Source organism: Chelmon rostratus, chromosome 6, assembly GCF_017976325.1.
Source record: "Chelmon rostratus isolate fCheRos1 chromosome 6, fCheRos1.pri, whole genome shotgun sequence".
In the NCBI taxonomy this organism is placed as follows: domain Eukaryota; kingdom Metazoa; phylum Chordata; class Actinopteri; order Chaetodontiformes; family Chaetodontidae; genus Chelmon; species Chelmon rostratus.
Genome location: NC_055663.1, coordinates 6,061,230 through 6,074,693, shown reverse-complemented (window position 1 = coordinate 6,074,693; position 13,464 = coordinate 6,061,230). Strand labels below are relative to the sequence as shown.

The 13,464-nt window shown below is 41.7% G+C and overlaps 1 protein-coding gene across 1 annotated transcript in view; it reads right to left on the bottom strand.

Moving 5' to 3' along the window:
- cpne2 (copine II) overlaps positions 1–12,986 on the bottom strand; it is a 43,205-nt gene extending 30,219 nt beyond the window's left edge. Inside the window, exons 1-7 of the mRNA XM_041938421.1 lie at positions 12,810–12,986; positions 4,106–4,285; positions 3,381–3,455; positions 3,051–3,122; positions 2,341–2,424; positions 2,001–2,090; positions 1,453–1,551 (exon numbers count right to left, since the gene is read on the bottom strand). Of these exons, the coding sequence (XP_041794355.1) occupies positions 1,453–1,551; positions 2,001–2,090; positions 2,341–2,424; positions 3,051–3,122; positions 3,381–3,455; positions 4,106–4,285; positions 12,810–12,986 (777 nt within the window). The remainder of the gene's footprint in view (positions 1–1,452; positions 1,552–2,000; positions 2,091–2,340; positions 2,425–3,050; positions 3,123–3,380; positions 3,456–4,105; positions 4,286–12,809) is intronic.
- Between the last annotated feature and the right edge of the window lie 478 nt (positions 12,987–13,464).

Below are 13,464 nucleotides of genomic sequence, written 5' to 3'. Positions count from 1 at the left end.
ATGCTGCTTTAAAAAAAAAAAAAAGGAATGGTTTAGCGTTTCAAAATCAAATAAGTGACCTTCTGTTTCAAAATGATTCAGCAGCTGAGGTGTTGCATGACAAACAGCATGATGTAATGGGTTAAAACCAGATCACGATCTTTGCACTGTTGCCATTCATCTTGCCTCTCAGTCTGCGATTCATCTTTTATATTCATTGCATAATATTAACAAAAATGTGATACCAAAAAAATAAATTTTAATGAAGATATGTGAAGTTACAGAGAACATTATGGTGAGCCAGGATTTTCTGCAATTGAGGGGAAAGAAGAATTAAAGTTTATAACCCCACTGTCAGCTTACACCATTAAATAAAAAGACGTGGTCGATATAAAAACAGGCAACCCTGATATACTGAGATTACATTGATGGTTTAGCCTGATGGTGGTGTGAATATCAGAATGGTTTATGGTATGTGTTTGGACCATCTCACGCTCAGCTTGTCAGCTCTACACTGTCACATCTTTGGTATAAGCTGTACTGTACAGTCTACTGAGTGTCTCATCAGACTCAGCTGTGTACGGGCTCAGCTTTGCTTGAAGCTGAATACAAATGTTAGCATGCTAATATGCTGACCCTTCTCTCAAGCTAATGCACCTTAAAAATATAGTTATAACCAACACAGTGTTGATGGGCTTATTAAACGATGGGAGGAGGGCCTTCAAAGTGTATATGATGAAGATGCTTGGGAAGGATGTATTCAGACGCCCACTCTCTGTTTCTCAGCAATAAATTTAAAGAAATGCAATATAAAATACTTCATAGACAACACAGGACACCTCATGTTATGAACAAAATTGATCCTAATAGATCACCATTGTGCCTGAAATGTAAATTAACTAGTGGGACATACATACACTGCTTCTGGAACTGTCCAAGAATATCAAAGTTCTGGTCATGTGTATCTAAGGAAGTGACAGCAATATTCAAACACAAGATTTGTAAAGATCGAGGCCAGTTTGTATTAGGGTTGCCACCTTTGAATAGATTTTTGGATGTAAAAGGATTAAAATTGCTCAATAAACTCTTATTTCTGGCCAGGAAATGTATACTATTTAATTGGATCAGTGAGAAACCTCCCACTGTGACTCAGTGGTACAAAGAAATTTTTTTGAGTTTTTCCTATGGAGAGACTAAGTGCCAAATTAAAAGGAAATGAAAATACTTTTATGGACATATGGCAACCTCTAATAGACTACCTGCCTAAGGATCTAAGTGAAATTATCCAGAGGGGAATTACTGGCTTAGAGGCTTCCAAACAGAATATATATATATATATATATATATATATATATATATATAGAGAGAGAGAGAGAGATGCTTATTGTTACTTTTTATTTTTTTAATGATGAATAATTAATGGACACTGAGCCAAACACATACTTCAGTCCACTAACACCAAATGTGTTTTACCTCCACTGAGTTCTGGGCTTCACTCATCTTGGCAGCCGTCGTTTGAAACTCTCCTATGAAGTCGTGGCCTCCATCATTATCATAGTCGTAACACAGAACCTGTCATTGTGCAGAACAGATCATATGCCGCCATCAGCGTTTCCATGACGTGGTTACTTAATGAGGCTTCCTTTCTGAGAGTCAGGTGGTTATTTCTGTGGTATGTTTGCCCTCTTTACACTTCTCCATACTTGTCACACTTAGACGACCTCTCTAAAGACGGTCAATTCAAAAATGTTATTTTTCATGGAAATCCGTAATTGGTTACATTTTATATGGACAGTCACACTTTTTGGACTTGGACTCAAACACACTGTTGCAAGTCTAGACTTTGTGATTAGAACGCAGCATGAAAACAACATGATCAAATCATTTGATGCAGTGCTAACCAGGGTGTTACATGCTACATCCTGTCCTTCTTCCACTGTCAATCTACACTGCTCATATTTCATGAAGCAGAAATTCCATACCGTACCAGTTTTGTCACATATGAAACTCTTTGCACTAACCTTGATGTTTCTGTCCACATCGCCATTGCAGAGAGAAATGAGGGGCACAGTGAAGGGTTTCCATGCTGGATCTAAAGTGTTCTTTATGACCTGAAGTCACAGACACAGAAATAGGCAAGCAATATTTGAATTACACAGCAGCAGATATATAATGCAGTTGTAGCAACAGTAGAATTTAGAAAACTTCAGGCTGTAATCTGCTTCCTCCAGCCTCCTACACTTACTGCTAACGCTACAGCGTGTGACCTTCTGTAAGACCTGGTGTTACTGACAATGACAGCTCATGGTTGACAATAATGACAGTTAGATGAAGGTGCTTTAATCCCCACCGATGACTCACCTCTGTCCTGTGCACCAGCATCCATTTGCCGTCTTCTCCCTGCTTGTGAAACTCCAGGTAGGGATCTGACTTCCCAAAAAAGTCCTGCACAGACCAGAGACAGTTTGTTACGAAGGTTGAATCCTGTTTTATCCTAATTCTCCTCATCATAACTGTAACACATGTATCCCAATATTTACTGACTATAGTAAACTAAATTGCAGTGAGCAAACACACCATATTGCACTGCAAAGTCTTTGTTTTGTTTAATTAACATGAACATTAATTAGCATTAAAAGAAACTCTGAGCTTCTGCACTAACTATGCTTTGTGTGTATTCTGGAGGTTTAACCAGAGGCTGCACAGCAGGCACGCACCAGCATTACAGTTCAATCACAGTTCGAGCTGGGCTGTTTCAGACCCACTGTCACTCTTCTCTGCAACCATATACCAGCAGCTACTCCACTGGTCCAAGACTGAAAATAAACTCTAATAAAAATACATAAAAATCCCACATGATTTTCATCTCCAACTACCAGTGCACCTGACTGCCCATTAGTTAGTGGACAAAGGTGAATGGTATGAATACATTTACTGTAAATGTTGTCCATATGGCCTTTGCTTGTGTGTCCTAAAGCAGTGTGTGTTGCTCTAATGCATCTAGAGTGTGTGTATGTGGGTGTGTGTATGCATATATGTATGTATGTGTGTGGGGGGGTCTAACTGCCTACCTTCTTATCCAGTTTCCGCCCACTCAGGGTCAAAGTGATGATTCTGTTGTCAGACAGCTCCTGAGCTGTTATCTAAAATGACATTACAGCACAACATTAGCTGCAGCAAAAATACCGCTAACTATTAGCAGTGACATCAACATCAGCAGGGAGGGAGAGCAGAAGCAATAACAGCGGTCTAAACAGTAACAGCAGCAACCACAGGAACATCTTCATCATCATCATCATCATCAACGATAGCAAACATGCCTTTATAGTCAGTACGTGTATGTCAACAGGAAAGACAGAAAGAAAGAGAGAGTAGCTTTAAAAGACAGGACTGGTTCTTACTGTAATGGATCCTTTGCCAGCTGGCTTCCCATTGGCTAAGATCAATGGTCTGTGAAGTTTCTTATTGGACACAATCTAACGGACAATTTAAGAGAGACACACAGGACAGGAATCAATAAAGAACACGAGACAAAACACACAACTATAGAAATATGAGTTTGGACCACTGAACATCTTTAGTTTGGCCAATTCTATTTTAAAAAATAGCTTGAACATAATCACTTGAACTGTTACCCAGCACGCCTCGGCAGCTCTTTGTCTGTCAACTTCCTGACTACAGTAGAAGTTGGCATGTGTCATGTTGTGCAGCTTGACTTTGCTGCTTCTGACCACCTTGCACCTAAATTTTATTGAATATTTGAAGGGCTGACAGCTGGAATATAATGAGAGGTTCTGTTCTGCAGCAATCTGACAAACACTGCCTGTTACTCCCACAGCAGTCCTAATGGTGCTTATAAAAATATTATAATAGAAAGTGCTAATTCAACAGTCTTAGTGTGCTAATTCAACTATCTTCATCCAAAACAGAGCGCACATCAGAAACTGATCTGGTTAGTTACAGTCACACATAGTCCAGGTTTCTGTGGGCTTATTACTGAATAATGAGCTACTTATTTCAAATTATATTAGGACTTTTCAGAAAGACCTTTTATGGCAAATTATGCTCCCTCATCCTATTTAATGCAAAAGCAACTTTGGACCAAAGAGGAGAAATCATCCCATACCACTCCCAGTGTACAAATGAATTCTCCCAGGAAGTCATGCTCGTAGAGCTGCGTGGCACACTTGTCTTCATCGAACATGGCAAAGCGAAGCTTCTGGATCTCCTCAAAGTGGTAGTCCACCTGAAACTTCACTCCAAACACTGGGTTCAAGTTGTTCACAGCTGTTTCAGTGCGGCCGAGCTGCAACCCAAGACACAAGGAGAGGGAAAAAAAAAAAGCTAATTTAATCACATGCAGTTGAGCTGAACCTGCACATGGAACAGTGTGGTTGAACTGAAAAGGCACTGCGCTCTACTGAACTTCAGTTTACATGTACATTCTTCCTGGTTGTGATCATATTCAAGACATTATGTTTACATGGAAAACAGAAAAAACCTGATTATATCATGCACTTTTCCAAGCGGTGGGTTTTCTGATTGTGTCAGTGAAGGCTTGTCTCTGACTCCTCCACATCCAGCCTCTCTCTGTCATTTCTGCACCTACTGAATTGAGCTTGATGATGAACCCACTCGAGTCTCTGACTGCCTGTACTCTCCTGCATTTACCAGTCTGGATTTGGTTTCTCCATCTTATCACCAGTAATGAAATACAAAAACAACAAGCAACACAATGTTTAAATGATTTTGCAATGCAAAATGTAGACAGTATTGCTGAAACACCATCCAGTGTAAAATCATAACTGTATAAAAAAGTGTGAAGAGATCAAGGTCAAATAAGTGCAATTTCATTGGGATTTTAATACAACATATGAAAGAATTAGTTTTGTATTTGTAAGCACCTTGTTACCAACCGGCAGCGGCTCGGCTTCACTCTCAGTGCTCCTCTCTAACTGACTAGAGTAGCAACAGCCTGGAGCTTCAGTTCCTGTTAGTAATAGGTTAGCAGCTGTGTTTGTAGTAATGGGAAATGGGAATGTGACATCATCTACAGCAAATCTGCCATTTTTAGAGGCTGCCAACCATCAGCTGTCCACCGTGACAACCCTGTTATACTCAGTGTAACTCGGTTTGACTTCACTTACAACGTGGTTGCTAAATGCTCACACGACCAACAAGCAAAGACAAATTAGATCACGCTGAGGTGCTGTGAGTGCAGGACCTATGGACAGAGTAAATTTGTGACTACAGCTCTAACATTTTCTCATTTTAACATAGATGGGGAGATACATCAGGTAGGCAGTAAACATCAGACATTTCACCAGTTACTGTGTGTAGGCTATAACATGCTGTGTGTTACACAGTGAGAGGCTACATAAAATCACAGTTACTCAGTAACTGTAACGTTAAGAGCGCAAACCTCTGGCTATTTACTGCAGGTGTCAAGAAGAGCTGCAAAACACAAAACACACCTCACATCGATTAAGGTTCAAAACATGAACTGTGGCAGCATGCAGTCACACACAAATTTAGGCTTCAGTTTTTAGTACATCACTCCTCATGCACATTACTTTTACTACCATTTGTTTTTAACCAAGGTACAGAAGGAGAATCCTAAGAGATAGTGTCGGGTTTCCTGAAGTATTTTGACTCCTAATAACAATTTAATGTATGAACGTTTACCAGCCATGACAGTGTGGCTAGTGTTGTTTTCCAAATCTGTATTTCAGTCTGAGTGGCATTATGCAAAATGTGGTCCTGGAGACACCTATTTTAGTGGGAAGTATCTCAGAAGCAGATTTGTGCTTTTCCAAGTATTTCTATCTATGGGCAGATTTTGACACACTGAGATTAGAATGAAAGCTCAGTTTAAAAATGGGTATGGTTTGACCCATGAGTACTCAGTACTCATGTAATAATGTAGTAATGAGTACTCATGGGTCAGAAGGTCAACATGTTGATGGGTGCCACGGATGGTGTGGTCCAACAGCGAGATGATCTCCAGTTCTCAAGATGTTCTTAGCATGCTAACATGTTCAAGACAATAACATGATGTTAAGAGAGATAATACAATATGTCATGGTTTGTCTTTGTCACTTCCTGTTTTATGTTGAAGGTTTACCTTATGTGGCATCTTTTCCTTTACTTCCTGTGTTTTTCCCTCCTTAGTGATTGTTTAATTTGTTTCACCTGTGTTCCATTAGTTCTCCTCACCTGTGTATTTAAGCCCGTCTTCCCACGTGAGTTTTTTCCAGTGTTTCCAGTGTTTTGGATATTTGTTTTGTTTTGTTTTTTCCCCAAACCTTCGTTCGTTCCCTGAGTTTTGGATTTCTGCCACTTCATGTGAATGTATTTTGGACTCAGGCTCCTTTGAGGACTTGTTTTGTTACTCCCTTGGATTTTGTAAGATACTCGCCTGCCAACCTGTTTTTTCATTATCTTTAGTTAATAAAGTTGTTAAATAGCATCAGCTCTCTTGTCTGCATTTGGGTTCAATCCCTGTTCCCCTGTGACCCCAATCCCTGACAACAATGTTTGCTATGTTCACCATCTTAGTTTAGCATGTTAGCATGCTAGCATTTACTACTAACCATAAAAAAAACATAGTATGGCTAAAGCAGAGGGGAATCTCATGGGTTGCACAGGAATTTGTTCATAAACCAAGGAATTGTACAATTTTGACCTGATAGTGGTGCTGGAATAACGGCAGATGATCACAAGTTACAATTACAATTCATCGTACGGAGGATATTAATATATGTGCCACACTTTGTGGCCAGTCAATCTAACAGCTGTTGAATGTCCACTTCATGGTGTCGCAAGAGGAATGTCATTAGCGATGTCGCTAGAAATTTGCGGGTATTACTTTTAGCTGCCGTCTCCCAGGGCTAACTTTGTCTGTCTGCCATTGATGCTGGACAGGTAATGTTGTGCAGCCTCACCAGAGCTTTTTAGCCTGCCAGCCTGCTGCTGCTGGCATCAGCTGAGTGTAGCTACACTTTTGTGAGACTGACCCAAATGGTAAATGTACCATAAAAACAAAACAGAGTTAAAATAGGCCAGAAGAGTTATTTGATTCAATATGGAATTGTAAAAAAAAAAAAGATTTAAAGTTTTGAAGATTCCTTTATTGTCCCATACGCTCATAGTTAGTACACTTTGTTGAAATTTGTTCTCTGTGCATTTTAACCCATCCCTGAGGAGCGTGCGGTGCTCAGGGGCCAAGGAAACTAGAGCGCCTGGAGTAAATCGACATAAGCAAAGGTAAAACATGCAAACTCCACACATAAAAAGCCCCGGCTGGGAATCAAACCCTTCTAGCTGTGAGGCGACAGTGCAAAGCACCAAGCCAAGCAGGTCGATGCAGCTTTGAGGTAATACAAGTGATAAGTCCTCATCAGCGACAGCGACCAGACACATCAGAGTGCATGGGTGTCTGTGAGAGCACTGCAAGAGTCATTTTATTTGCTCTGGGCCCTTGAAACAAGGTGGTGGGATGACTAATACTCACTAGCCATGTTACTCTCCAGCATGACTCACCCAGAAAGCACTGCATAGTGTGTTTATCCACCATTAGATGAGGTCACTGTATGCAACTTTCAAATTACAGGGGCTATAAATGGAATGGTGGAATGTTCATTGGACTGGTACTCTGGAGATGGCAGTCATGAAATGTCAGCACCCTGACACTTAATTACATCTGTCCTGCTAATTCACAGGCACTAAACAGAGCACTTTACTGTGTTTGTCATATTTTATCACAGTGGTAATGTAATGTAACGTGCTGTTTCGGTGTTTGGACATAAGTGTTGTTAAATTTAAGTTAGCTGATTTTAGTTCATACACAAAATAAAGTGTAACTTCTCAGTCCAGAGTTGGTGATGATTCCCACACCTATTGGTCCTTTCTAGCCATGCCATGAAGGCAATGTTGGTTGGTCAATAGGTCGTAAACGACTGATTGTGCTGACGTTTGTAGTCCCAAGAGGAGGAATATTGCTGGTGTTCCCCTGGCTTCTCCTTTAGCGCCACCATGAGGTTGACGTTAGTGGTTTGAAGGGAAACTTGAAAATTAATGGAAGGATTGCCATGAAATTTGGTACAGACAGTCATGGGGACTCAGGATCAATTGTAATAACTGGTGATGTACTAACTATTCATTTAGTGCCATCGTCAGGTCAGAATTCCACTTTGTCCAAAAACATTTTCTTTTATTGTTTAATTTTTTTTAACATTTGCTAATTAGCAAATGTTATCATACTAGCATACTAATGTAAACATGCTTAACATACCAGTATTGTCACTGTGAGTATGTTAGCATGCTGACATTAGCATTAGCTAGCTCAGGGGTCGGCAACTCGCGGCTCCGGAGCCGCATGTGGCTCTTTCATCCCTCTGATGCGGCTCCCAAAAATAATTAATGAGCATTTAACTAAAAAGTATTTTATTTTAGTTCGTTCGTTTTGAAACAAATCGCTCGCGCTCACAGATGACAGTTTACGATCCTGCGTATACGATGCAGGTGACGGCGCACAGCGCTGATGTGCAGACGCTCTCCGCTGAGGTTCAGGTTCAAACTCTTCGTCCGCTTTTATTCTGTCTTATTTTATGGATGTCCTATGTCTTATTCTGATTTTGATTCCTCTGTTCCCAGCCTCCAGTTCATGACCCATTCAGCAGTCAGTTGTTTGTTTCACACACATTGCAGCAAAGAGTTGCAGTTGACTGTCCAATCAGGAATTGTTTTTTTTTTCCATGTATTATTTTTGTATTTTCTTCTATTGTGCATTTAAACTGTTTGCACTGGGTCAGAGCGGAAAATCTGTAAAGTTTTGTTCTGATTAATCTGTCCAAAGGCAGCTGGAAATCTCCACCTACTATCTGACATGTTTCAGTGTTTTTACTTTGAGTATGGTATCAAATAACCGTATAGACATGGTACCTCCATAAAATGTGCATTTTACATGCCATTATCAGCACTTTTATCCAAAACATCTTACATTACTCTGACTGTTAACAATGTTATTACTAAAGAACTGGCTGCAGGCCTATTTTGCAGAGAAAGGAGTTTTAACTTCGGCTTGCTTACAGTGCTTACAGCACTTATCCATCCGTCTGACGCATGGGAAGACAGCAGAGAAGAATGGCTGCACCCTTAAGCTTTAAGTCTGATATTAGTGGGGCATCATGGCAGCCAGATAGAAGTGCATGTCTCATATTTGTGCCACTGTGGATTTGAACCTGGCTGACCGGCTCTGGAAATGAGTCAGACCTTTGAGGCATGAGATGTTTACTATCAGATAAGAAAAAGGCATTTTCATCTACGATCCAAATGGTGCTATAATAACAATATGAACAGCTGGATGCAACAACAGCTGACCACGGGGCCATGATAAGATTGATGTCTTGGGACAAACTTTAAGAATAAATATCACAGTGTGTAAGCTTCAATAATAAAATAATAAAATAATCCCATCAGCTGTCCATTTTGCTGCTTGGCCTGCTGGTGAGTGCTCTGCATTCTCCCTTGTGAGCACACAGTTTCCCCTTGTTTATAGGTGTTTGCTCATATGCAGTTATCTGGGGTTGGTTGGTGTTAACTGGAGGGTTGTTTGACTACATCTAAAAGGGCTTTTGCGACTCTCTATGGTAAATGTGTGCATGGCTCACTTGGAGAAACCTGCAGAACCAAAACAAAAATGAACTTTTTCAGCCCTTTTCAACACAAAAACGTGTTACGAGTTTAAAAAAAAACATGATCGTGTTAACAAACAGTTGCTTCTTTATACATTGAGAAGATAGGGAGCTGTTTGTGTCCACCAAATAAATAAAGTCCAATACTGACTCTCCTTTTGTTCTGGTATGTTTTTTCGGCCAACTCCTGAGATAAACCTCTGTCTCGGTATCAGCTTAATGCTCCACTGTGTTCACAAGCTTACTTTGTCTGTCTGTTTGGTGCTGGGCAGGTGGTGTACAGTGGATTTATCTGAGCTTTTTCCCTGAAAACAGCTGCATGCTGCTGCAGAAAATGAGGCTGATGAGAACGGTGAGAAAACCTAACCAGTTATGGACCATAAAACCAAAACAACACAGCTGAAAGATGTTAAAATGCCCCGCAGAGCTGAGGGAAGCTGCAGAATCGAGTGATGATTATCTGTTGTTTACAACTATGAGCCCCACCTCTCACGTCACGCGTAGTGATTTGATCCATTGTGAACATAACAATATTGACTGGAGCAGCTGCAACAATCCAGGGTTCACTTTCATGTGGATATTTGAATTGATTTGTTAAATCACTAAACTGAAAAGTAACCTAACAAACGCTGACGTGTTCTGATCACGACTTTGGTGACGGACCTCGCCATTCAGCTAACACCATTTGATGGAGTATAACAGAGCAGAAATGTCATTGAACACATGGTTCAGGATCACAAAAACCAATCCTGCAAAAGACGTTACAAGGCCACATAAGACTGCACTTCACAGGACCAGAGAGATGTGATTTTAAACCCCGCTGATTTTGGCATCACGTTGAATGTGAGCTCTCACTTGCAGGCGTTATAGCCGTATATCTGTGGCCATGACATGTGTTGAGATTAGCAGGAGGATTTGGAGTTGGGAGAGAAAAAAAGAAAATCAAAGGACTTCAGAAAATAGCCCAAGTAGTCAGCTAACTGTGTGCCACATCATTTACATATATTAGATCCATATTTCTGTAGGCCTATCATGTTCTTTAAAGCCTCTCTAACACCAGTTTTAGCTGCTATCATATCTTCCCATCATGGCTCCCTTCATTCACCACTTCCTCTGTGTCACATCTTTTTCTGTCGATCATTCACCTTTTCACCTCCGATCCTCCCTTTTTCATTCCCCCGTCACCCTCTCTTCGCCTCCACCCTTTCCTCATCTCTCTCTCACACGCCTCCTCGCTCTCACACTCTTACCCTCTCTTAGCCCCTCTCTCCCTTTCTCCCCGAGGGACCCAGCTGCTTCTCACACCTCGATCTCAGAAGGCAGGCAGACAGACAGTGAGACAGAGAGCGAGACAGAGAGGGGAAGGCTGGTGACAGAAATGAGAGAGGCAGTCGGAGGAGAGAGAAAACAAAGCTAACAGGAGGGGATCAGAGAAAGTGAGAAAGCTGGGGTGTGAGAGAAACAGCGAGCTGTGGATAATATCCGAGAAAAGGTTTGGGCCTCATTTCGCCTCCTCCATCGCTCCCTCACTCCAGGAGCGCTAAGCTTTTGTTTCCCTTCCCGTTGCCATGGCAACCGTTGGCAATTTCACATCGGAGCCACATGCCCTGCTGACCGGCAGCGAGCTACAACCCGAGGCACTCGCCTACATGGACACACACAGGCGCACATGCACACACAAACACCAAAGCCGGCTTGCCCTGCTGACCAGCTGTTCGCTGCAAGAAAGCCTCGAGGCAGCCGCTGCCTACACACACCAAAACTTCATCGCCATGTTCCTCTCGAGCATCTTCAACTTAGCGCACGTGTTTTTTTTTCCCTACATCATGAAAATACTGCACATCACACGCTCTGACATCAGATTGTTGTTTATAGAATTAAAACGAGGCAGAAGGTTACACAAACAAGAAACAGAACACGAAGAGCAATGTGCCCGGACTCAACTCATCCACTGATTGATGCAGCATGTGTGTATATGTGTATGTGTTATTTGTATATACATATTTGTATGCATTAAACCTATAGTCAGGCCTCATAATCAATCCTGATTCTAATTCTGATTGCGCTCAGTCATTTCAGTTTCCAACAAATCCTTGTTTCATTCTTCTTCTTCTATCCCAGTTTATCCTGCGCTGTGTGTTTTCAGGGACTGTCCTGTCCCAGCACACATGGGGCTCACACCTTAGCTTGAAGGAAGACCCTGGTAGAGCACATCCCATGTAACGAGGCTGAGTCCTTACTGCAGCGGCCGGGGTTCAGTTCCAGCCCGGGTCCTCTGCTGCATGTCCCTGTCTCTGGCCTGCCTTTCTAGTCTCTCTCCAGCTGTCACTATCATAACAAAGCAGAATTTTAAAAAAAGGTGGGGCACGAAGCTTTGTGACGTAGTGATTACTCGCAGGGCTAGTTGGTGAACTGCTGCTGAAGAGCAAACTACTAACACACCGCTTTTCATAACAGCTTCTGGAGCTTCTCTCTATTTTCATTTTGCTCACCATTACAAACCATTTTGTTCAATAAAAAGTTACTGAAGAGGGAAACGAGCGTCCTAACGATCAGTTAGCAAACTTCACTTTGCTTAGCTGGGTCACTAACAGGACCTAGGCCTGCTCGTGGAAACCTATATTATTAACTTGGCAGCCAAATAGTGTCTTTAACCAAGTCTGCAGAGCCAGAGCAATGCTGGAAGATGCTAACAAATACTGCAACATCCTACTGGGCTCAGCAGGCCGGGGCTCATGCCAGATGGTCAAGACATCATGAGTTTGGATCTGGTTCACAACATATACTGTCTGCAAAGCACCGTAGACAACAAACACAATCCTCTAGTCTTTCCTTTGCCGGAGGAGCCAGCACGGTGGACGTGACCTTGAAAGCACTTCTAACACTTATTCAAATCTTCCATCCTCCCTTCAATCTTTTTATTTCTGCCTCCCTTTTATCCTCTTCTCTCCGCCTCCCCGGAGCTGAAACACACAGCACGGCGAAGCACCAGAAATGGGTTTGACCACTTATGATCCGAGCACTACAATATTATCTCTCTGTTCAGCCTTTCCTCTGCAATCTGCTGTTCCCTTTCTTTCATATCCCCTTCTCCACCTCTCTCTTCATCTTTTTTCATCATCCTTCCATGCTTACCTCCACCCAGTTTCCATCAACTTCATGGAAGAGAACACAGAAGGGGTCAGACTTGGAGGCTACATCTCGGTCCAGCAGGCTGGTTGCGGTGACGGACAGCTCCACCCGAGTGACGCAGTGCTGAGGTGCGACGCTGCGTGTCTGGCCCTCAGGGGCCGAGCCTAGGGTGTAGGCCATGGTCTGAAGTCAAGACTGATCACCCTGGAGGAAAGAAAGTACAGAGAAATAAGAAGAATAAATCCCACACTGGCTGCTTCTTGGGTGACCATGGCTGCCCCTTGATACAGTATAATTACACATTTTGAACATTTGGACAAGTTCTTGGTCCTGATGGCTAAAACTAGAGTGTGGAATAGACAACAAAATATAGTTCTATAAACTAATAAATCAACTTGCCAAACAGGTGATCTTTACTGTCAATACAGGATTTAAACCAGAATTACAGCCTTGTGGTTGTTTGCCTGCATTTACCTCCATGTCTGTTCAGACTTATATTATAAATATAATGAAGACTTTGAAGGGATTTAATAAATAATTAAAATATTAAGTGTCTTTTTTTCGTGATATTTAAATGATCACTATACTGACATGTGTGATTCCAGTGACTAATGTCCAGGTAGAAACATGCTGTCTTCACTTAGAGACTATTTTTCCA